This window comes from Rattus rattus, chromosome 2, assembly GCF_011064425.1.
Source record: "Rattus rattus isolate New Zealand chromosome 2, Rrattus_CSIRO_v1, whole genome shotgun sequence".
NCBI lineage: Eukaryota > Metazoa > Chordata > Mammalia > Rodentia > Muridae > Rattus > Rattus rattus.
The window spans coordinates 199,583,753-199,609,891 of record NC_046155.1 but is presented as its reverse complement, the minus strand read 5'-3'; the positions used below and the strand labels follow the sequence as shown (position 1 = coordinate 199,609,891).

The 26,139-nt window shown below is 38.9% G+C and overlaps 1 protein-coding gene across 2 annotated transcripts in view; it reads right to left on the bottom strand.

Annotated features, from left to right (window-relative positions):
- Positions 1–1,982: 1,982 nt before the first annotated feature.
- The window catches only part of LOC116892895 (zinc finger protein 728-like), a 68,854-nt gene continuing 44,697 nt past the window's right edge, over positions 1,983–26,139 (bottom strand). The window contains exons 1-5 of one of the 2 annotated variants that reach the window (XM_032894806.1): positions 19,877–19,966; positions 15,347–15,473; positions 14,809–14,904; positions 3,145–6,731; positions 1,983–2,473 (exon numbers count right to left, since the gene is read on the bottom strand). In XM_032894806.1, the coding sequence (XP_032750697.1) occupies positions 4,030–6,731; positions 14,809–14,904; positions 15,347–15,470 (2,922 nt within the window). In that variant the 5' untranslated portion in view covers positions 15,471–15,473; positions 19,877–19,966 and the 3' untranslated portion in view covers positions 1,983–2,473; positions 3,145–4,029. Of the gene's footprint in view, positions 2,474–3,144; positions 6,732–14,808; positions 14,905–15,346; positions 15,474–19,876; positions 19,967–26,139 lie in introns of those variants that run through there. The other variant, XM_032894807.1, reaches the window with a different exon arrangement.

Genomic DNA, 26,139 nt, shown 5'->3' with positions numbered 1-26,139 from the left:
ACTGGAAAAAAATTGTTGTAGTGTGTGACTCAGCCCTAGCACAAACTTTTAACCCAAGAGTCAAATAAATTCAATCCTAGGTAAAGAGGCAGAGCAAGCAACCAGCTGACAGTGAGTTACCATAAGTAAATTCTGGGAACCAGTAGGATTCAGGACACTGCAAGACCCTGTGGAATCATTTAAGCAGGGCTCATGACAGGGACTAAAGTGGGAATCATGGAGCCAGCTTGGGCCTGTGTTAGGTCCTTATGGTTGTTGGCTTTATGTTTGTGGGGCTCCTGACAATCCAAGTGGGGAACTTTCTCATCTCTTTCCAGCTCTTGGTACCACTTTGTTCTAGCCCGTGCCGGATTTGAGGGTGTGTACCTGAATCTTGTGAAGTATTCAGTTGATGTCCTGAAAGTCCTGCTCTTGTCTGAGGGGATACTAAGGACAGATGGGTGTCAGAAAGATGGGAGGAGGGGTAGGAAGAGTAGCTATGGTAGGGATAAGGGAAGAAATACATTTAAAAAAAATCCAAAATTGCAACAACCAACCAACCAACAAACCACCCAACCACTACAGAATTTCCCTAATTAACATAAAAAATTTCAAAGACTTCAACTGAATTCCTTCGAATATCATACTTTATAACTGACCTGCTTTTATGTCTATGACAAAAGGTTTGCTCTACTTGTACAAATCTTGTGTTATAAGCCACACTGACAGAGAAAAACAGAATTCACACAATTCTTTCAATAGCTGCAGACAAGGCAGTTGTGAAACATCACAATACCTATAGAACAAATTATGAGGAAAGTAGAAATGGATGGAGAATCTTTTACTAGGGTAAGGGCTGTGCATGACAAACCCACAGCCAATCCTTAGTAAAAGGAGGAGAAAGTGAACACAAGTCCTATAAAATTTGGCATGAGGTAAGGATACCCTATCTACATTGCAATGCAACAATTGTGTCAAGTAATCATTAAAGAAATAAGAATAGAAAGTAGCAAATGTAAAAATGGGGAAGAGGGAAGTTAAACTATCCCTAACCTTATACGTAAAAGGTTCAACACCACACATAAAAATCTCATGAACTTAATTTCAGCAAAATGGCAGTTCAAAAGAGTAACCTTATAGAAATCATCACCCTTTATATAACAGCAGGAACTCACTTGCTGAGAATGTAATTAGAGAAAAAACATCGTTAGGACTATTTACAATAGCCCCCAGGAAAAAAATACAGGAGCAACGTACCAAAGGAGAAAGACTTGCACATATAAAAATTTAAAAAAAAAATACCCAAAGACCACATTGCAAAAGAGAAGTATATTACATGTTCCAGGATTTCCAAATGTCATGCTGTAAAAAATGGCTATATTAATAGTCACATAAATTAACCATGTAGGCCAAAGTACATTAAGGTTAAAATCCTAAGCTAAATCAGTAAGTTAAGTGATGTGAGATTTTTGACCAAGACATCAAAACCATATTCTGATACAAACAGCCTTTTCAATAAACACTGCTGGCAAAACTAGATGTCCAATTGTGGAAAAACAAAATGTTGCTCACCTTACAGAAAAATCAACTCAAAATGACTCATTATTTAACCCTAAAAATGCAACAAAATGATATATTAATACCAAACACAAATGTACACAGAAAACACATATGGTATCTACATTTTAGAAAAGGATTTATAATGCAAAAGGTTATACTGGTACTACATATGTGCTTGTTCATTTAGATGTGTATGTAGAGATATAAGTGAAGAGAAGAAAGAACACTTTCCACAGAGAAGTGGGTAAATGGAGGACAATAATAGGAAAGGGGAGAAAGTATAAGATTCATATGTATTAAATGTCACACTGAAACTGCATTTGGCAAGATTATTTAGTAAGGAGCAAGTTAAAGGGGTTAATCTGCATCATAGTTCAAGGTCATTGTCTACCATGGTATCTTATGCAGTGTATCTTATTGCTATGAAGAAGCACCAAACCAGGTTAACTATTAGAAAGAAAGCATTTATTGGGCTTGTTTACAGTTTCAGAAGTTTTGAACATTATCATTATTGTAGGGAGCATGCTAGGGAACATGGTGGAGACAGATATGATGAAGTAGCTGAGAATTTTACATTTTGATCCATAGTCAGTAAGAAAAGGGAAACACTGGCTTTGAGCTTTTGAACACTTAAATACAACCCCCAGTGACACACTTACTCCAATGGTGCCACACTGCTTAATCCTTTTAAAGAAGTATTCCTGCCTGATGACTAAGCATTCAAATCTCTGAGCCCTTAGGTCAACTCTTACTCCAACTACCACACATGTAAGAAAGTAAAGACAACAGGAGCTTAAAGCAGGTAGTCATGTTCCATCCACAGTCAGGAAGCAGGAGATCGATGAATAGTTGTTATCAGGGTATTTTTTTATACTGCAGCATTTCCAGCTTATGCTTCCAAGCACAATCACCAGATCTTCTGTTGTCCATTAAACTAATGAAGAAATTGCAAATCAACAATCAGTCTTGCTTCTCACATGCTAGAACTCATGGAGTTAACAAATGAGATATAAGATATAAGAGGTAATCTCTTGACCCATCAATATAAAACACAAACATAATTCAAAATATAATTTAGGTTTATTTTGTCTTGGCACATGTATGTATGTATGTATGTAAATGTGGCAGCCCATGCATGGAGATCAGAGGACAGCATTCACAGGTAATTACCTCTTTATATTTTGTAAGAACTGGGAACAATATCATGGGAATGGGTCTTGTTGGCAATTAAGTTTGTTCCCAAAGTCATCATGCTAGCTTTAGCCACAAAGCTTTAATCATAACAATTCTTCTCTTTTCCCCAACTTTACCCTTACCTCATAAGTAAAATAGGCCACAAAGTATTTAACAATTATAACACTATGAAAGACTACAATCCATGTGTCATGTGAGACTAAAGGCAATCTCTTAACTGTGATCTCCTACAACATAAGAACAAGTGACTAATTTTACTACTCACTGGTATAGAATAAGTGTTCTGATTCTAAAAGAGAAGAAACAAAAGACAGCAAGGGAGGATTAGGCTCAAATCCAGAAGGAAAAACCACACTCTGACAGCTGTACTTTTGACATGATTGTGTGAAGGACTCCAAAAGTTTTACTTACCACATTTGTCAATCTTGTATGGTTTCTATTCAGCAGGAAGCTGATAACTTTTAGGGTTTGTAGATGTGCTAACATATTAACATTGTATTATTTCACTCCAGTTTGAACTATCTTGTGTTGAGAAATATAAGAAAGTTTACTCAAGGGTTTGCAACATTTTTCACATGTGGAATTATTAGGTGGAATTATGAGGTTTTTCACAAGTTCTTAGTAAGTAAAAAAGACCTTGGAATGTTCTTCAGACTTGTGTGGTTTCTCTCACAGAGAAATTCTTGACTGTTGCTTAAGACCAGAAGACTGGTAATAGTTTTGGCCACATTATCCAATTGTAATGTTTCTCTCCAGTAGGAATTATCCTGAGTTGGGACCATGCTATGGAACTTCTAAAGTATCTGCCACATTCTTTAGATTTGTATGGTTTCTAGGCAGAATGGATTTCTTGATGACCCCTAATGTTTTTGTTGAGCATTTGGATGTGTTCTTTGCATTTGTAAATGTCACCACATTGTGAGTTAATTTGTGTAAACATTGGTATATATTTGTAGAGATTGCTTTTCCACATTCCTCATATATGTATGGTTTGAAATGAGTAGAATCTGGCAAATTCTAAAGGAGTTGACTTGCCCTTAACAATTGTAAAGTTTTTCTGCTGTGTGAATTCTGTGTTCAGAGAGTAATTATTGACAACAGAAGGCCAGGATATATACTTCATACTTGCAGGGTTTCTCTGAATGACTTCTCTTGAGGTTAGAAAATAATGCTGGACATTGGAAGTAATTGCTTCCAATGCTTCACACTAATATGGTTTGTATGATTTTTTATTTTATTTATATGAGTGCTCTACTGGCATGAAAACCTATATAGCATAAGAGGAAACAGATTCCATCATACATGGTTGTGAGCCACCATGTGGTTGCTGGGAATTGAACTCAGGACCTCTGAAAGAGTAGCCAGTTCCCTTAACTCTTGAGCCATCTCTCCAGCCCCATGAATTTTTTTATGTTTGGAAAGTCGTGATGGATAATGGAAGGCTTTGCCACATACTTCACACTTGTAGGGTTTCTTTCCTGTATGAATTATCTTATGTTTAGAAAGTAATGATGGATAATGGAAGGCCTTGCCACAAACTTCACACTTGTAGGGTTTTTCTCCTGTATGAATTATCTTGTGATGACAAAGTAATGATGGGTAATAGAAGGCTTTGCCACACACATCACACTTGTATGGATTCTCTCCTGTGTGAATTCTCTTGTGTTTAGAAAGTGACGAGGCAAAACAGAAGACATTTCCACATACTTCACACTTGTATGGTTTCTCTCCTGTATGAATTTTCTTATGGTTGGAAAGTTTTGAAGGATAATGGAAGGCCTTGCCACAAATATCACACTTGTGAGGTTTTTCTCCTGTATGAATCATCTTGTGTTTGGAGAGTAATGATGAATAATGGAAGGCCTTGCCACATAGGTCACAATTGTAGGGTTTTTCTCGAGTATGACTTATCTTGTGTTTAGAAAGTAACGATGGAAAATGGAAGGCCTTGCCACATTCTTCACATTTGTAGGGTTTCTTTCCTGTATGAATTCTCTTGTGTTTAGATAGTGATGACGAAAAGCGGAAGGCCTTCTCACATACTTCACACTTGAATGGCTTCTCTCCAGTATGAATTATCCTGTGTTTAGATAGTGATGATGAAACATGGAAGCCCTTGCCACATATTTCACACTGGTATGGTTTTTCTCCTGTATGAACTCTCTTGTGTTTAGAAAGTAATGATGGATAATAGAAGGCCTTCCCACATTCTTCACACTTGTAGGGTTTTTCTCCAGTATGAATTCCCTTGTGTATTAATAGTAATGATGGAAAGCGGAAGGCCTTTCCACATACTTCACACTTGTATGGTTTTACTCTTGTATGAATCTTTTTATGTTTAGAAAGTCGTGAAGGATAAATGAAGGCCTTGTTACATAGTTGACTGTTATAGTGATTCTCTCCTGTATGACTTATCTTGTGTTTAGAAAGTAATAATGGAATGCAGAAGGCCTTGCCACATACTTCACACTTGTAGGGGCTTTCTCCTGTATGAATTATCTTGTGATGAGAAAGTTTTGATGGAACATGGAACCCCTGGCCACAAACTTCACACTTGTAGGGTTTTTCTTCTGTATGAGTTATTTTGTGTTTAGAAAGTAACGATGGGTAGTGGAAGGCTTTGCCACATACTTCACACTTGTAGGGTTTCTCTCCTGTATGAATTCTCCTATGTTTAGAAAGTGATGACAGAGAGCGGAAGGCCTTGCCACATTCTTTACACTTGTATGGTTTCTCTCCTGTGTGAATTCTCTTGTGTTTAGATAGTGATGATGGAAAACAAAACGCCTTGCCACATTCTTCACACTGGTATGGTTTCTCTCCTGAATGAATCTTCCTATGATTGGAAAGTCTTGATGGATAATAGAAGGCCTTGCCACATACATCACACTTGTAAAGTTTTTCTCCTGTATGAATCGCCCTATGTTTAGAAAGTACTAATGAATCATTGAAGGCCTTGCCACATACTTCACACTTGTAGGGCTTCTCTCCTGTACAAATTTTCTTATGTTTAGAAAGTCTTAAAGGATAAATAAAAGCCTTACCACATACTTCCCTGTTATAGTAATTATCTCCTGTATGAATTCTCCTGTGTTTAGAAAGCGATGACAGAGAGCGGAAGGCCTTTCCACAGACTTCACACTTGTATGGTTTCTCTCCTGTATGCATTTTTGCATGGGTAGAAAGTCTTGATGGATAATCGAAAGCCTTGCCACATACTTCACACTTGTAGGGATTTTCTTCTGTATGTATTATCTTGTGCTTAGAAAGTAGTGATAAAATACGGAAGGCCTTTCCACATACCTCACACTTGTATGGTTTCTCTCCTGAATGAATTTTCTTATGGTTGGAAAGTCTTGATGGATAATGGAAGGCCTTGCCACATATATCACACTTGTATGGTTTTTCTCCTCTATGAATTATTTTGTGTTTGGAAAGAAATGAAGAAATGTGGAAGGCCTTGCCACATACTTCACACTTGTAGGGTTTCTCTCCTGTATGAATTCGCTTGTGTTTAGAGAGTATTGATGGATAATGGAAGGCCTTGCCACATACTTCACACTTGTAGGGTTTTTCTCCAGTATGAATTCTCTTGTGTACCAAAAGTAACGATGGAAAGTGGAAGGCCTTCCCACATACTTCACACTTGTATGGTTTGTCTCCTGAATGAATTTTCTTATGTCTGGAAAGTCTTGAAGGATGTTGGAAGGCCTTGCCACACACATCACACTTATAGGGATTCTCTCCTGTATGAATTATCTTGTGTTTCGAAAGTAATAATGGGATGCAGAAGGCCTTTCCACAAACTTCACATTTGTAAGGTTTTTCTACTGTATGAATTGTTTTTTCTTCAGGAAGTAATGATGGAATATGGGTGTACTTGGTACATTCTTCACACTCGTAGCCCTTCACTCCTAAATCAATTATCTGGTGATTTTGAAACACTTTTGTCCACTCAAAGACTCTGCCACATACTTTGCAGGTACAACATTTTCCCCCTGGTGAGGAAGGATTGAGAAATGAATGGAAGCAGAGCAAAATTCTGTACATTTACAATATTTCTTTTTTTTAAAAACAAACATATACTCATACTTGAATTTGTCTTTATAAATGATAAGCTACATTCAAATTTCTAAACCTGTATTCAATGAAGCCTGAGTTAAAACAGAATAAGTGAAAATCATGTAACCTTCTGTGGATTGCTGTTGATATGTAGGTGAAAGCTGGGGAAATATAATACTAGAGTCTGTGATTAGGCAATGAAAAAGGAAGGCGGTCCTGAGAGTTTCAAGGAGAGAGGACAGGGGAGAGACTGATAGAGGACAGAGAAGATGGAGGAAGAAGGCAAACCAGATTCATGTGGCTTGAAATAGAATGTCAGAAATGGGATAGAATAATATAGGACAATTTGTCCAACATAGGAGGGAGGCTCATGTCAATATCAATTGGCTCTGATTTCACTGTGTGGGCATTTTGTGAGTTGAGAATTTATATCTGATTAATAAATTACAATCCTGTAGAGTTTTGATGCACAAAGGAAGGTCTTGCCTTATGGGAATTTGTGACAGTTAACCACAGGGAGGAGATAGCTGGAAAGATACAAGCTGTTGGGAGGAAAGCGAACTGAAAGAAGTTGGATGGAAGCTGCATGACATTAGCCATGGGAGAGGGGAAACTACAAGGGCTGGAAAGTAGCCAGTGATAGCATGGGTTGTTTTTTAATTATACAACAACCTTCCATTAAAAGAAGAGCATGACCACACAGAACGTGGAAACAAAGGAATATTAATCAAAGGAACATTAATCAAAATATAAGCAAAACAAAATATTAACTAAGAAAACCGATTCTGTAATTGCAAATCAGCCCCTAACAAATACAGAAATTTTATGACTAGTTGAAAACAAAGTATAAAATATTCTAACTTTCAACATACTGGAACAAACAATGCTTCTATATTGTATATATTATATGTATATAATATATTGTATGTATATGATGTAGGGATAAAGTATTAGTAAAGAGTTTAGTTTGCATAGTTATGAATAATAAATTTCAAGGGTTCAAGAAAGAAGTTTTTGCAATGTTTAGGCATGATGTGTTGGTGCAGTATTTAAAGATTATCCTTGAATTATTCAAATACCGATTTTTCTGCCTCATATCTACTTGCCATCCATACACGGTACTGTAGTGCTTATTCTAAGAATTTTGTGTAAAGATTGTTCTCATTGTATTATCTAACTTGTCAATAAAACTGACCAGTCAGAAAAGAAAACAGGAAAACAGGTCTACAGCACTCCTGAAACACAGTCCTATAAGACGGTCTAGCCAGTGTCAGAAATAGCAGTACAAGGTAACACCAGAGACAACCTGATGGTGAGAGGCAAGCTCAGGAACCCAAGCAACAGAAACCACGACTACATGGCATCATGGGAGCCCAATTCTCCCACCAAAGCAAACACTGAATATCCAAACATACCAGAAAAGCAAGATCTAGATTTAAAATCACATTTGATCATGCTGATGGGAGGACTTCAAGAAAGACATGAAGAACTCCCTTAGGGAAATGCAGGAAAACATAAATAAACAAGTAGAAGCCTATAGAGAGGAATCACAAAAATCCCTGAAAGAATTCCAGGAAAACACAATCAAACAGGTGAAGGAATTAAAAATGGAAATAGAAGCAATAAAGAAAGCACAAAGGGAGACAACCCTGGATATATAGAAAACCAAAGGAAGAGACAAGGAGCCATAGATACAAGCATCACCAACAGAATACAAGAGATAGAAGAGAGAATCACAGGAGCAGAAGATTACATAGAAATCACCGACACAACGGTCAAAGAAAATGTAAAACGGAAAAAGCTACTGGTCCAAAACATACAGAACTCAATGAGAAGATCAAACCTAAGGATGATAGGTATAGAATAGAGTGAAGACTCCTAGCTTAAAGCACCAGTAAATATTTTCAATATAATTATAGAAAAAACTTCCCTAACCTACAGAAAGAGATGCCCATAAACATACAAGAAGCCTACAGAACTCCAAATAGATTGGACCAGAAAAGAAACTCCTCCCATCACATAATAGTAAAAACACCAAATGCACAAAACAAAGAAAGAATATTAAAAGCAGTAAGGGAAAAAGGTCAAGTAACATATAAAGGCAGACCTATCAGAATCACACCAGACTTCTCACCAGAGACTATAAAAGCCAGAAGATCCTGGACAGATGTCATACAGACCCTAAGAGAACACAAATGCCAGCCCAGGTTACTGTATTCAGCAAAACTCTCAATTAACATAGATGGAGAAAATAAGATATTCCATGCCAAAACCAAATTTACACAAAATCTTTCTACAAATCCAGTCCAACAAAGGATAACAAATGGTAAAGCCCAACATAAGGAGGCAAGCTACACCCTAGAAAAAGGAAGAAACTAATCATCTTGGCAACAAAATAAAGAGAAGAAAAGCGGGCTGGAGAGATGGCTCAGTGGTTAAGAACACTGTCTGTTCTCCCAGAGGTCCTGAGTTCAAATACCAGCAACTGCATGGTGGCTCACATCCATCTGTAATGGGAACCGATTCCCTCTTCTGGTGTGTCTGAAGACAGCTATAGTGTATTTATTATATATAAGTAAATAAACCTTTAAAAAAAAGAGAGAGAAGAAAAGCACACAAACATAATCTTATATCCAAATACGAATATAAAAGGAAGCAACAATCACTATTCCTTAATATCTCTCAACATCAATGGATTCAACTCCCCAATAAAAAGACAGAGATTAACAAACTGGATATGCAATGAGGACCCTGCATTCTGATGCCTACAGGAAACACACCTCAGAGACAAAGACAGATACTACCTCAGAGTCAAAGGCTAGAAAACAACTTTCCAAGCAAATGGTCTGAAGAAGCAAGCTGGAGTAGCCATTCTAATAATAGATTTTCAACTAAAAGTCATCAAAAAAGATAAGGAAGGACATTTAATATTCATCAAAGGAAAAATCCACCAAGATGAACTCTCAATCCTAAATATCTATGCTCCAAATACAAGGGCATCTACATACGTAAAAGAAACCTTACTAAAGCTCAAAGCACATATTGCACCTCACACAATAATAGTAGGAGATTTCAACACCACACTCTCATCAATGAACAGATCATGGAAACAGAAATTAAACAGAGACATTGACAGACTAAGAGAAGTCATGAAGCAAATGGACTTAACAGATATTTATAGAACATTCTATCCTAAAATAAAAGGATATACCTTCTTCTCACCACCGCATGGTACTTTCTCATATATTGACCATATAATTGTTCATAAAACAGGCCTCAACAGATACAGAAAGATAGAAATAATCCCATGCGTCCTATCAGACCACCACAGGCTAAAGCCGGTCTTCAATAAAAATAAGGGAAGAACGCCCACATATACATGGAAGTTGAAGAATGCTCTACTCAATGATAACCTGACCAAGAAGGAAATAAGAAAGACATTAAAGACTTCTTAGAATTTAGTGAAAATGAAGGGACAACATACCCAAACTTGTGGGACACAATGAAAGCTGTGCTAAGAGGAAAACTCACAGCTCTGAGTGCCTACAGAAAGAAACAGGAGAGAGCATATATCAGCAGCTTGACAGCATACCTAAAAGCTCTAGAACAAAAAGAAGTAAATACACCCAGGAGGAGTAGAAGGCAGGAAATAATCAAACTCAGAGCTGAAATCAACCAAGTAGAAACAAAAAGGACCATACAAAGAGTCAACAGAACCAAAAGGTAGATAAACCCTTAGCCAGACTAACGAGATGACACAGAGAGTGTGTCCAAATTAAAAAATTCAGAAATGAAAAGGGAGACATAACTACAGAATCAGAGGAAATTCAAAAAATCATCAGATCCTACTATAAAAGCCTATATTCAACAAAACTTGAAAATCTGGAGGAAATGGACAATTTCCTAGACAGATACCGGGTACCGAAGTTAAATCAGGAACAGATAAACCATTTAAACAACCCCATAACTCCTAAAGAAATAGAAGCAGTCATTAAAGGTCTCCCAAACAAAAAGACCCCAGGTCCAGACGGCTTCAGTGCGGAATTCTATCAGACCTTCATAGAAGACTTCATACCAATTCCAAACTATTTCACAAAGTTGAAACAGATGGAGTGCTACCGAATTCCTTCTATGAAGCCACAATTACTCTTATACCTAAACCACAGAAAGACACAACAAAGAAAGAGAACTTCAGACCAATTTCCCTTATGAATATTGAGGCAAAAATAATAAAATTCTTGCAAACCCAATCCAAGAGAACATCAAAACAATCATCCGCCATGATCAAGTAGGCTTCATCCCAGGCATGCAGGGATGGTTTAATATATGGAAAACCATCAACGTGATCCATTATATAAACAAACTGAAAGAACAAAACCACATGATCATTTCACTAGATGCTGAGAAAGCATTTGACAAAATTCAACACCCCTTCATGATAAAAGTCCTGGAAAGAACAGGAATTCAAGGCCCATACCTAAATAAACATAGTAAAAGCCATATACAGCAAACCAGTAGCTAACATTAAACTAAATGGAGAGAAACTTGAAGCAATCCCACTAAAATCAGGGACTAGACAAGGCTGCCCACTCTCTCCCTACTTATTCAATATAGTTCTTGAAGTTGTAGCCAGAGCAATCAGACAACAAAAGGAGACCAAAGGGATACAGATTGGAAAAGAAGAAGTCAAAATATCACTACTTGCCAGATGATATGATAGTATATTTAAGTGCTTCCGAAAGTTCCAACAGAGAACTACTAAACCTGATAAACACCTTCAGCAAAGCGGCTGGGTATAAAATTACCTCAAATAAATCAGTAGCCTTCCTCTACACAAAAGAGAAACAAGCCAAGAAAGAAATTAGGGAAACGACACCCTTCATAATAGTCCCAAATAATATAAAATACCTCGGTGTGACTTCAACCAAGCAAGTGAAATATCTGTACGATAAGAACTTCAAGCCTCTGAAGAAAGAAATTGAAGAAGACCTCAGAAGATGGAAAGATCTTCCATGCTCATGGATTGGCAGAATTAATATAGTAAAAATGGCCATTTTACCAAAAGCGATCTACAGATTCAATGCAATCCCCATCAAAATACCAATCCAATTCTTCAAAGAGTTAGACAGAACAATTTGCAAATTCATCTGGAATAACAAAAAACCCAGGATAGCTAAAACTATCCTCAACAATAAAAGGACTTCAGGGGGAATCAGTATCCCTGAACTCAAGCAGTATTACAGAGCAATAGTGATAAAAACTGCATGGTATTGGTACAGAGACAGACAGATAGACCAGTGGAATAGAATTGAGGACAGAAATGAACCCACACATCCATGGTCACTTGATTTTTGACAAAGGAGCCAAAACCATCCAATGGAAAAAAGATAGCATTTTCAGCAAATGGTGCTGGTTCAAATGGAGGTCAGCATGTAGAAGAATGCAGATCGATCCATTCTTTTCACCCTGTACAAAGCTTAAGTCCCAGTGGATCAAGGACTTCCACATTAAACCAGGTACACTCAAACTAATAGAAGAAAAAGTAGGGAAGCATCTCAAACACATGGGCACAGGAGAAAATTTCCTGAACAAAACAGCAATGGCTTATGCTCTAGGATGAAGAATCGACAAATGGGATCTCATAAAGCTGCAAAGCTTCTGTAAGGCAAAGGACACTGTTGTTAGGAGAAAATGACAGCCAACAGATTGGGAAAAGATCTTTACCAATCCCACAACTGATAGAGGGCTTATATCCAAAATATACAAAGAACTCAAGAAGTTAGACTGCAGGGAGACAAATAACCCTATTAAAAAATGGGGTTCAGAACTAAACAAAGAATTCGCAGCTGAGGAACGCTGAATGGCTGAGAAACACCTAAAGAAATGTTCAACATCTTTAGTCATAAGGGAAATGCAAATCAAAACAACCCTGAAATTTCACCTCACACCAGTGAGAATGGCTAAGATCAAAAACTCAGGTGACAGCTGATGCTGGCGAGGATGTGGAGAAAGAGGAACAGTCCTCCATTGTTGGTGGGATTGCAGAGCAGTATAACCATTCTGGAAATCAGTCTGGAGGTTCCTCAGAAAATTGGACATTGACCTACCTGAGGACCCAGCTATACCTCTCTTGGGCATATACCCAAAAGATGCCCCAACATATAAAAAAGACACGTACTCCACTATGTTCATCGCAGCCTTATTTATAATAGCCAGAAGCTGGAAAGAACCCAGATGCCCTTCAACAGAGGAATGGATACAGAAAATGTGGTACATCTACACAATGGAATATTATTCAGCTATCAAAAACAATGACTTTATGAAATTCATAGGCAAATGGATGGATCTGGAAGATATCATCCTGAGTGAGGTAAGCCAATCACAGAAAAACACACATGGTATGCGCTCATTGATAAGTGTATATTAGCCCAAATGCTCGAATTACCCTAGATGCACAGAACACATGAAACTCAAGAAGGATGACCAAAATGCGAATGCTTCACTCCTTCTTTAAAAGGGGAACAAGAATACCTCTGGGAGGGAAGAGGGAGGCAAAGTTTAGAACAGAGGCAGACGGAACACCCATTCAGAGCCTGCCCCACATGTGGCCCATATATATACAGCAAATAAGTGCAGGCTGACAGGAACCGAATGTAGATCTCTCCTGAGAGACACAGCCAGAATACAGCAAATACATAGGCGAATGCCAGCAGCAAACCACTGAACTGAGAACGGGACCCCCGTTGAAGGAATCAGAGAAAGGACTGGAAGAGCTTGAAGGGTCTTGAGACCCCATATGAACAACAATGCCAACGAACCAGAGCTTCCAGGACTAAGCCACTACTGAAAGGCTATACATGGACTGACCCTGGGCTCCAACCTCATAGGTAGCAATGAATATCCTAGTAAGAGCACCAGTGGAAGGGGAAGCCCTGGGTCCTGCCAAGACTGAACCCCCAGTGAACGTGATTGTTGGGAGGAAGGGTGGTAATGGGGGGAGGATGGGGTGGAGAACACCCATATAGAAGGGGAGGGGAACACCCATATAGAAGGGGAGGGAGAGGGGTTGGGGGATGTTGGCCGGGAAACCGGGAAGGGGAATAACAATCGAAATGTAAATAAGAAATACTCAAGTTAATAAAGATGGGAAAAAAATTAAAATTTAAATCTGAAAAAAAGAAATGTAAATAAGAAATACTCAAGTTAATAAAGAAAAAAGTACAACTTATATTAGGTACTAAGATTAGAATTAAAATCCATTTTTTTCTTAAAAAACAAAAAACAAACAAACAAAAAAACCAAAAAAACTGACCAGCCAGTAGACCAACTGCAGGGAGGAAAGAGTTGATCACCTGCCAGCCCAAGGAAGAAGAGACAGAGAGAATGTGGAGGAGGGAGGTGAGAGAGAAAAGGGGGGGAGGGGGGAAGGAGAGAAAGGGGAGGGGAGGAAAGAAATCACTATAAGGAAGGGGTCCGGAGAAACAACAGGTAAGGACACATGAAGCCCAGAGAGCCAGAGCAATAAAAAAAAAAAAAATGCAAGTATTCTTAGAATTTTGGCTGGGAGGTAGCCAAATTAATTTAGAAGATTAGAATTGATTATTAACCGCCCAGTCATTGACTTGTGAATCTTATCAAATAAATCTTACAGTTTATGTCTCTTTCATTTTGGAGCTAGCCAGGAATAGAGACAAATCTTCACTTTAAAAAGTGCATGTACACATTTTTAAATGCAGGTTTTACATCTTACATAAAAAAAAAAATAAACATCCAAGTTAAAGACTACTTAGAAATGACAGAGACTTGGCTGTCTCAAGTTAATCTCATGGTAGAAGATAGCAAAGCTTATGAGACTCAAAGCATCCGTAACATTAGATAATGTCCTTTCACATAAAAATATAGAATATTAGAGCTTTAAAAGATGACTTATACCACAATATTGTGTTTCAGTGGCTTTATATTAGATCTTAGAATTTCCCACTCTGTTCTGTGATAGGCTCCCTTCAGACATACCTGGGTGCATAGTGGTAGTTGCTCTTCCCTTCACATCTGAAGGCTCTTGTATTTGCTCCAGAAATGTGACGAGATATGGCTTACAGGAAGCAAGACCTGTTTTCGGGAAAAGGGAACAACAGCAATTCTCCTGGGGAATAAAATGGTCCTTTCCAGGACTATGTGTATAAGGAATGAGAAGATACAATAAAGGAGTATAGGGGATTAATTTTTCACATGTTTTCTGATGGGCACTCCAGAATCCTTAGGAGAAACTTAGCACTTCTAGGTCCTAAGCTTCATATCCCTTAGTTACCAGGACAACTCTTAAAACTGAAGTATGTGACAACTTACTTTCTAATAAAAGACTTTTATGGGGGGAGGGGGAGCCAACACCAGAAGAAATAGTTCTAAGGTATATGAATAATGTTAAGTTTCTTTAAAAGTAGCCCTGTAAACAGATATTGTTGGAAGCACAAGCTCCCATGAGGTATTGTACAAAGGGAACAAGTTTCATAGTGACAATTAATTAAGAATTCATCATGGAAGTTTTCCTCACCCAAGAATACAAGGTTGTTGTAATTCTCCAACATCACATCCCTGTACAATTTCCACTGAGCAAGGTCTAGGCATTCCCACTCCTCTGCAGAGAAATCAATGGCCACATCCCTGAATGAAAGCATTTCCTGAAAAACAAAAAATGAAGAAACACCACACATTGTTGGAGGTCGATCTGGTGCTTCTACATGTTCAAGTGCTATATCAATACCATAAGATCTTTCTGTCACAAGACAAGCAAATTCTAAAGTACACCTTCATTTATTTTGTAAACCTTGCTCTCAAATTTAAAACTATTGGTTAAATAAAACTGGTAACAGCTAATTATGTGGAAAAAATAGAGGTTGATAGGGCTTCAGTGACCAGGCTGGGAGTCAAAGTAAGGATCATGATGAGGAGGAGAAATAAGGAGAAGGGGAAGATGGGAAGACATGAGGTCTCCGTTAGACATGATAGATCAGTAGCACATGCCCAAGTGAAAGGATCCTCAAACCTCAGGAAACATTGATGGAGCAGAATTTATTCAGGAAAGACTGTCAGCAAGGAATTGGGAAGAACAGCAGGGGAAATAGTCTAGCTTTAGAAAAATAGATTAGGCATTAATCCCCCAGTAATTGAGCAAAAGCTCAATCATAGTATGAGTCTCATTCATTTGGAAGCTAAACTGGGATAGAAATAACCACAATTAACTTACACATTATGCAAGTTAGAACCATCAATAACATGTATACAAAGAGGCATCATGTGCTTCTGCATATAAATATAAAGGTGGCCCTAAGTGAGAGGAGAGCTGTAAATACTTCTGATATAAGTAAGGAAGAATCCTAAAATACTTCTCATCTGGTGTTGTTTTAAGTGAAGTAGATCACAGAAAATATTAGAAACTTCTACAGTATAATACATCTAAGAACAGTAAACTGGAGAAAAAGGTCAACTACAAAACAGTGTGTTGGGGCTGGAGAAATGGCTCAGCAGTTAAGATTACTGGCTATAAAACAAAAAACAAAACAAAACAAAAAAAAAAACAAAAAACAAACAAACAAAAAGATTACTGGCTACTTTTCCAAAGGACATGGGTTTGATTCCTAGATGTCACATGGGTACTCACAACTGTGTGTAACTCCAGTTACAAAGAATTGGACAATCTCTTAGACATAAAAGGTAACAAAATACAAACACATAAATACCTTAGTTAGAGCTTCTATTCTTGTCATGAAACTCTGATCAAAAATTAGCTTTGAGAAGAAAGGGATTATTGGGCTTATACTTCCATAGCATGGTTCATCATTGAAGAAAGTCAGTACAGGGTCTCAAACAGGAGAGAAACCTGCAGGCAGGAGATGCTTTAGAAATAATGAAGGAGTTCTATTAAAGGGCTTTCTGTACATGGCTTACTCAGCTAGCTTCTTTATAGAACCCAGAGCCACCAGCCCAGGTGTAGCACCTCACAAATCAGGTTGTGCCATGTTCTGTCCTTCACTAGGAAAATGTTATACAGGCTGACACACAGCCGATCTTAGGGAGATGTTTCCTAAATTGTTATTTCCTATAGTCACATAAGTAAAGTTTGTTTAAAGTGCACAATAATCTAGCCAGCACAATAAAAAATAGGAAATTCCAAAAAAAAAAATACTTTAGTGTCCCCTCCTTGCATTATATTACAGTGCACATTACACATATTTCTCACATTAGAGAGCTATGGTAATGGAGAAGGTACTTCTTAACCTAGTATGCACACTCATAATGACAAATACAATGAAGATGCAGATCTGATGAGCACCTCTGGGCTGAGGTCAGCATCCTGAGTATGTACAGAGAGATGCAAATGACAGGGCACCAAGAGACCTCAGCGTGAGCAGCCAGTGAGTAGAATAATACATGAAGAATTTGTTTACAAATCTCTGATGGGCTCCTAGAGCAGCATCCATCTTCTCATTCCCAAGCCCCTCACCTGTGTCTCTAAAAGGTTTAAACTAGGTTCTTCCCAACATACCTCCCCATCCCATGATTCCAGTGTTAGTGACCATCTCTGTGCATACTAATAGGCAGCCTTATCTGTTGTTCTCAACCTCTTCCCTGCCTTTTTCTTTTTTTATAATGTGCTCAAAAGTCTAACATTGTCTATATTTTCACAAATGACCATATTGCATCCTGTGATCACTGAATAAGATCACAAATTAAGCTGTGAATTAAGGAATATAACAGAGAGAAACTGTGTACCACAATTTCCTAATTCTTTTCCTTTTATGATATCCTTAAAAATTAATTCAAACTAAAGACATTCATTTGTAACCACATAAAGATGACCTCAGAATCACAGAAAAGGAGAATATAAATAAAAATAATATATTTGGGTTTAGGAATGTAGAGCTTAAAGGAAGCTGTTATTAAGTCAGACACACAAAAGAAATAAAACAACAATTAATTTTGCAGCAGGTAGGTTGACTGGTAGGTCCTGCCTGTACTTTTTTCCTAAAAACCATATGACAAGATCTCATAGAAAAAAATAAACAATACAAAAGATCAAACTGGCATTTCCCCTCAGTATCCTACAAGATATCATTTGAAAGATTTCCCATGAGCATGGGTAAGGATTAACAGTGAATATGGCCATCTTATCAAAAGGAATCTACAGATTCATTGCACTTCTCATCAAAACTCCCATATAATTCTTTACAGACCTTGAATGAACAATTCAACTTCATATTAAAAAATAAAATGGCCCAGGCTGCTGTACCCTCTCTATGCTGTAAGGAGTGTGCTTTGATGTCTAAGGTAGCATGCGATTCCAACTTCATACACTGTTCATTCATATTTTTCCTAAAGATTAGTAACATTAACTAGGAAATGTCTAGTCATTCTATATATGTTTACAAACTCATTGGAAATCCCAGTAGATAGGACAAGGTGGTCTGAAGCCCATGCTTCCTGAGAGTAGACTTGAATGCCGTAAGCCAAGTTCCGGCTCACTAACACTCTGTGTGACTGAAGAATGACAATATAAGGAAGGTCACCCGAGATAGGGAGAGGGTCTGTAGAGGAGAAATCCTGAAAAACAAAACCCTGTGTCTGGCTGTGAATGAAAATCTCTTGAAAGGAGTCTATGTGTGGAGACTGATGACCCATGTGCAAGTTCATTGAGGGTCAGAGCCTGGAATTTTGCAGGTTCAGGGGTAGCTAGCCGCCTTACCTTGGGCCGGTTTGACCCTGTAGAGATCATAAGTTCTTGCCTCACTCTGTAGTGGACCTCACGGCTTGTGACAATAGATTTAAAACCGGTCATAATCTAACTTGGCAGAACATGAGATTCTATCAGTGCAAAACCTAAAATCTCATCAGATGGTATCTTAGGTGAATAGGGTATCTCCCATGTCTCATAGTACATGCCTCTAGCGGATGCATACCAATGTATTTTAAACTTTCCTTGGTCAATGAAATTATTTGTTCTGTAAAGCCATGAAACTGATTCCACGTTGGAGCATGGAATTTGGATTAAACTAAATCTGTGTTCTCAGATCATGGCCAAATGGCTCTGGACTAAACAGTTCTCTTAACCCTTCAGGAGGAGAGCTGTGCATTTTGCATGAACAGAAACCTACTATGTATAAATCATAAGATCCCCAGTGTGCCATGGCTTTTGAAAGTCTCTCAAACACAGTACAAAAACTTGAGGAATCCTTTCTAGAACTATTCAGGGAGCAACAGTGAACCAGAAATTCACGTTGAGGGACAGGGTACATTTAAGAGAGTCTACTGCTGATAATGTGAATAGACAGAAATAAATCATGTGGTAACAGAGCCCGCAGATTAGCAGAGGCATTTCCCCCTTCCCTTTCAGACATTCCAGCCCCTCCCAGTGTTCTTTCTCTCATCACACCAGTCACCTATCCTATCAGAAAAGCAGTCCAGATTTTGGAAAAAAAAAACACATACTCAGGATTATTGGGGTATTACTGTCTAATGATATTTAATCTTAAGTATAAAATCCACAATTATTTGGATTGTGCAAACACAGGTTCATACCAATTCCAAGATTATTCTGTGGAGACATACCTAAGACTCAGGTCACAGCGGCGTATATTAGAAATTCCTACTCAACCCGAGGCATCCATAAATCTAACAATTCATTACTAAGGAAAAGGAACCAACATCCCACACAACAGTTGCTCTCACACGACTCTCTGTCCCTGGACACTAGGAAGTTAGGGAAGTTCTGTAAGTCTTGAGACTATAGTCAAGTGAGCACGGGGTCAGCTAGGCAGAGCAGGCTCTCCAGCAAAGTTGAGTGAGCTTCCTTTAGCATCTTTGCACATGCAGTCATCAGACCCAGCCTGCTCTTGCAATCCTCTTGTTTCAAACATTCTCCCCGGTCAAACCTGCGCCCAGGCGCAGTGGCCCAGCCTAGGTCAGCACCTCCAGGTCAGCAGCTTCCCTTGTTTCACAACAAACCCAAGTCAGCTCCCTCCTCACCCAACCCGCCACACTGCACAGCCCATCAGATCTACAGGACGGCGCTGCTCCCTGCACCAACCTCAATGTCAGAGATCCAAACCCAGTCTGAGCAAGCTTAACTTTGGGGAGAAGCGAGGTTTAAGAAGAATCCGGAAGTTTGATACCAACAGCCTCTTTTGGTGACGTCATAATTGTTGAGACTACATTTCCCACAAGTCAGTGCAAAGGACTTCCAGGAAGAAGCCAGAGGAGTTCTGTGTACTGCCTGGGTATCTGACCTGCTGTGTGCAAGTGAAGTTGTTATGAAAGGAGTCTTCCGCACATGGGCAGCCACAGGGCATTCGTGCTTTTTGAAAGTGCTGTGGTATCAGCGCACGATGTTAGTCTATGAGTCGAGCCTTTCAAGTAATGTTTATCACATTTACTAGTTATTTCTGCTAAAACTCGATTTTAAAGCTCAAATCGACTTATAAAATCATACTAACACAAGGGAAATCTTCCATGGTTTGCTTTACTTAAAAATAAGGAAGCAGGAAACTAATTAGGACTGCGAATTTCTTATTGAACCATGCTTGATAACCCTGCCTGACATACAGCATTTCAGGTGCTTAAGACAGAAGAATGGGAATTCAAAACTAGTCACCACCAGGTGTTCTCTGAGCACAGGCTTTTCTCATCGTCGTCATCTCCCAAGAAGAGACACAGAGCTCCTGGGCTCACACTGGTGTGTATATCGACTCTTGGTACACTGTGCACTATAGGATTTCCCTTGTTCCCTTTGATGTTCCTTATCGAATTTTCTCTCTCCACTGATCATGTCATTGTTCATGTATGACACTATTTAAACATTTGGTATCTGTCTCGAACTTCCCTCACTTCTAAGCAGAGCACTGAGATGATTCTTCCTTGAATACAAAGGCATCAGAAATATGTCCTTAGGATTGTCAAATGAGCTCACTGTGGTAGAGACATTGAACCTTACATTGGAACGATTGAGCACTAAGAATGCCCGTCTCTTCTTGGGAAGGTTTGTTCCAGTGCAGTTCATGCTTGAGACAAAGGTACAAACCCCATCACAAGGAAGACTTCATGCTTCCATAATGCATACTGATTGACAAGAAATCTGTTTCAGAGCCGAGACTGTGTTAAGTTCCTATTCAATTCTTCTATTCCAGGCAGTGTGTTAACCCAGTGATACAGCTAGAGAAACTAGAGTCAACAAGCAGTACATTCACCTAGACACTTGATTCGCAAGTCTGTTTAGAATGAGGTCAGTAGTGGTCTGTCCTCCTCCTGAATGCTGCAGTGAGGGCATTGCCAGTAACCACAAGGATAGAATTTCTGAACATAGCTAGATTTTCAATATGTGAAATAACTGTGTACATACATGTCTGTTACATGGAAACCTACCTGAAAGTGTACTGACTCGTATGAGAGGCACTGATCTGTGAGGATGCAGCCTTCATTCTCAACTGTTCTGCAATATCCTTTCCCTCCTAGTGAGAGTGTTTAAGAGGAGGAGAAGGAGTAACTTAATGTGGTGCAGGCACAAAGTGAATATGCAGACTCTAGAGGAAGCCTTGTTTGGCATGATATTAGGGACCAGCCATACTTAGGGAAAGTTTACCATAGCCCAATCCTCGTCCTTTGGTTAGACTATGTTGGCAGTTTCAACTTTATTACGTATACTACCATTTTATAACATCTCGATCATTTAAGTTTCTTCCATAAAAACATTCTGCATTAACTGTGATTTTTGGCCAAATTCCTTTAAAATCTATGTTTACATAAGCGAAAGAGATTGTTCAGTAGTTGAGAGTAATTAATATTCTTACAGAGCATGAATTTGTTTTCTAATAATATTGTTCTTGCTGAGATGAATATGGCATGTAGGAAGGTTTCCACACATACATGGACAAAAGAAAGTTTGCCTAAAGAAGGATCATGCATAATGTCCTTAGGCCTGAGTATTCTGCAGTTACTCCCATAAGCAGAGAATGGTGGGCTTCTGGGAAATTGTTCTTCTCTGGCAGCCTGTCTTGTTAAACTAATAGATAACATTAACCATAAGAGTTTTGATGATGAATTTTATAACTAGTTTCTGCTTGCTCTAAGCTGAGCAAACACAGGGCATGTAGCAGGATCAGCTAGCCAATCGCCTTCTGTAAGGGCCCAGATTAATGTGTGTCTAAAGATGCCTTACAAAATTCAGGGAAATTCTGCTGTGTAAAAAAGTTGCAACTTAAATAAAAGTGAAGATATGGTAGTTTTGTTTAGAGCCAGAGTAGTGGTTTCAATGGCTGGGAAAACTTTAACTACATATTGTTAATCAGAGTAGAGAAGAAAAGGACAGTCTTGTAACTTAGTAAAGGCAAAAATTATAGTGATTAGTTCTGTCCTCTGTGCAGAAGTTTCAAAGGTTTTTTTGAGTAAAAGTTTCACCATTAATGATAGTTACAGCCTTGCCTTTTGCAGTTCCATCAGTAAAAGCAAAAGCTGCATTGGGCAAAGACTCAACAGACTACTGTAAGGGGAAGATAATCTGTAGAGATTTCAAAAGTTGTAACAAAGGATGACTGGGCAAATAGTGTAAACTCTGGCCTGTAAAGTTAATTAGCATAATCTGTCAATCTTCTGGATCTAACAGGAGCTCAGTCAGTTGTTCATTCTTGTAAGGCACTATAATTTTAGAAGCATCTTTACCCATTATTTCCTTACAGCACTTGTGCCCTTTGGAAATCACATGAATCACCAGAGTAATATAGGAAGTGCCATTTTTTTCTAGAGTGACAGGCAGAAGGATCCACTCCAAGGGACCATTCTGCCATAACGCTCATGTAGGTGTATGAATAGTAGTGGGCAGTCCATAAAGCCCCATGAACCATCGTCTTATCCTCTGCAATTGTTGTCTACTAATAGCCTGTTTCATATTCATTAATGCATTTTTGCTTCCTCAGTTCAGAAGCAAGAAGACAGTGGGTTGGAATCACCTCTAAGGTCACATAAAGGCTTAAGCTCCTCAGTGTTTAATTTAAGAAAATGATGAATCCATCTGGAATAACAAAAACCCAGGATAGCTAAAACTATCCTCAACAATAAAAAAAGGACTTCAGGGGAATCACTATCCCTGAACTCAAGCAGTATTACAGAGCAATAGTGATAAAAACTGCATGGTATTGGTACAGAGACAGACAGATAGACCAATGGAATAGAATTGAAGACCCAGAAATGAACCCACACACCTATGGTCACTTGATTTTTGACAAAGGAGCCAAATCCATCCAATGGAAAAAAGATAGCATTTTCAGCAAATGGTGCTGGTTCAACTGGAGGTCAGCATGTAGAAGAATGCAGATCGATCCATGCTTATCACCCTGTACAAAGCTTAAGTCCAAGTGGATCAAGGACCTCCACATCAAACCAGACACACTCAAACTAATAGAAGAAAAACTAGGGAAGCATCTGGAACACATGGGCACTGGAAAAAATTTCCTGAACAAAACACCAATGGCTTATGCTCTAAGATCAAGAATGGACAAATGGGATCTCATAAAACTACAAAGCTTCTGTAAGGCAAAGGACACTGTGGTTAGGACAAAACGGCAACCAACAGATTGGGAAAAGATCTTTACCAATCCTACAACAGATAGAGGCCTTATATCAAAATATACAAAGAACTCAAAAAAGTTGACAAGAGGGAGACAAATAACCTATTAAAAAATGGGGTTCAGAGCTAAACAAAGAATTCACAGCTGAGGAATGCGAATGGCTGAGAAACACCTAAAGAAATGTTCAACATCTTTAGTCATAAGGAAATGCAAATCAAAACAACCCTGAGATTTCACCTCACACCAGTGAGAATGGCCAAGATCAAAAACTCAGGTGACAGCAAATGCTGGCGAGGATGCGGAGAAAGAGGGACACTCCTCCATTGTTGGTGGGGTTGCAGACTGGTACAACCATTCTGGAAATCAGTCTGGAGGTTCCTCAGAAAATTGGACATTGAACTGCCTGAAGATCCAGCTATACCTCTCTTGGGCATATACCCAAAAGATGCCCCAACATATAAAAAAGACACGTGCTCCACTATGTTCATCGCAGCCTTATTTATAATAGCCAGAAGCTGGAAAAGAACCAGATGCCCTTCAACAGAGGAATGGATACAGAAAATGTGGTACATCTACACAATGGAATATTACTCAGCTATCAAAACAACGACTTTATGAAATTCGTAGGCAAATGGTTGGAACTGGAAAATATCATCCTGAGTGAGCTAACCCAATCACAGAAAGACATACATGGTATGCACTCATTGATAAGTGGCTATTAGCCCAAATGCTTGAATTACCCTAGATGCCTAGAACAAATGAAACTCAAGACAGATGATCAAAATGTGAATGCTTCACTCCTTCTTTAAAAGGGGAACAAGAATACCCTTGGCAGGGAAGAGAGAGGCAAAGATTAAAACAGAGACTGAAGGGACACCCATTCAGAGCCTGCCCCACATGTGGCCCATATATATACAGCCACCCAATTAGACAAGATGGATGAAGCAAAGAAGTGCAGAAGTGTAGATCGCTCCTGAGAGACACAGCCAGAATACAGCAAATACAGAGGCGAATGCCAGCAGCCAACCACTGAACTGAGAATAGGACCCCGTTGAAGGAATCAGAGAAAGAACTGGAAGAGCTTGAAGGGGCTGAGACCCCATATGTACAACAATGCCAAGCAACCAGAGCTTCCAGGGACTAAGCCACTACCTAAAGACTATACATGGACTGACCCTGGACTCTGACCTCATAGGTAGCAATGAATATCTAGTAAGAGCACCAGTGGAAGGAAGCCCTGGGTCCTGCAAGACTGAACCCCCAGTGAACTAGACTGTTGGGGGGAGGGCGGCAATGGGGGGAGGGTGGGGAGGGGAACACCCATAAGAAAGGGGAGGGGGAGGGGATGTTTGCCCGGAAACCGGAAAGGAATAACACTAAAATGTATATAAGAAATATTCAAGTTAATAAAAAAAAAAAAAAAAGAAAAGATGAATCCAATTAATTTCCCTAAAGTCCTTTGAAAGTCATTTAAGGTAGTTACTTTGCTTTAATCAAGCTTTAAAGGTTGATGGGCCACAGTATCTGAATAATTAACTCTCCCCAACTTTATGGTTTTGCAACTTTATGACTCAGAAAGTGGAATACACCATGAAAGGATATAGGAGAACACATATAGAATCTGCTTTGGAAACATGATGCAATTATAATTTTAACTTGAACATAAATATTGCATGCTTTGTTCTAGATGAATCTGTGGATTTTAAAGAGCCCATATATTGTTCTGAATCTTAAAGCACCTGGACATGGAGTGTATTCAGTGAAGAGTGGGGACTTGCACTCTGATCCATCTGACTTATGTTTACATGGATTCTGGAAAGAAGAGAATAATGGAATGAAGATGTAAAGAGAATTGGCACGGGGCTGGAGAGATGGCTCAGCGGTTAAGAGCACCCGACTGCTCTTCCAGAGGTCATGAGTTCAATTCCCAGCAACCACATGGTGGCTCACAACCATCTGTAAAGAGATCCGGTGCCCTCTTCTGGTGTATCTGAAAACAGCTACAGTGTACTTATATATAATAAATGAATAAAAAAAAAAAGAGAGAATTGGCACTATATGTTATGGCATTTGATAATGACTATGGAGGACATTATGATGGACACCTGTATACCAGAAAATGACAATGTCCTGAGAATCTGGGTTCCTCTGCTTTATTACTTGCAAATGTGTTTGACTCCTGTTCCATTCCTTTGTAAATTCTCTTCATGGCCTCTGACATAATTATATACATCAGCAGGATCTGAATGTCAGCACCTAGCACAGATCCCCTCAGAGTTTCCCAGATATGACATGTCCAACACAGCAAGGTTCGTGCATGAGCTGTAAAGACAAGTAACTCCTTCCCTCATACTAAAATACAATGAAGGAAGACTGGGAGGGCATAGAACAACCCACCAAGGGGAACTGGGCTTAAACCTGTGAAGAGGAAGGCGTCCCACACTAGCAGTTTGCTTTACTGGCTGGAGATGGCAGTATGCATGTGAGGGACAGTGGAGGAAGTGGTTTTGTTCCTGGTAACTGGAAGCAGCATCTGCACACAGCTGAAGCTCTGGGACAGGGACACGGGAAGGCATGTCCAATGTAGCTTTAGAAAAAGACACAGGAATGTAAACAACAGCAGCCTGCATCAGTCGGAAAGAAAATAAAGAAATGATAAGTCTCAGCTTAGATATGAAAGGAGTAAACTGGAAGAATTTAGGGAGGACCAGAAGAAAGCATTATCAGGTCATGG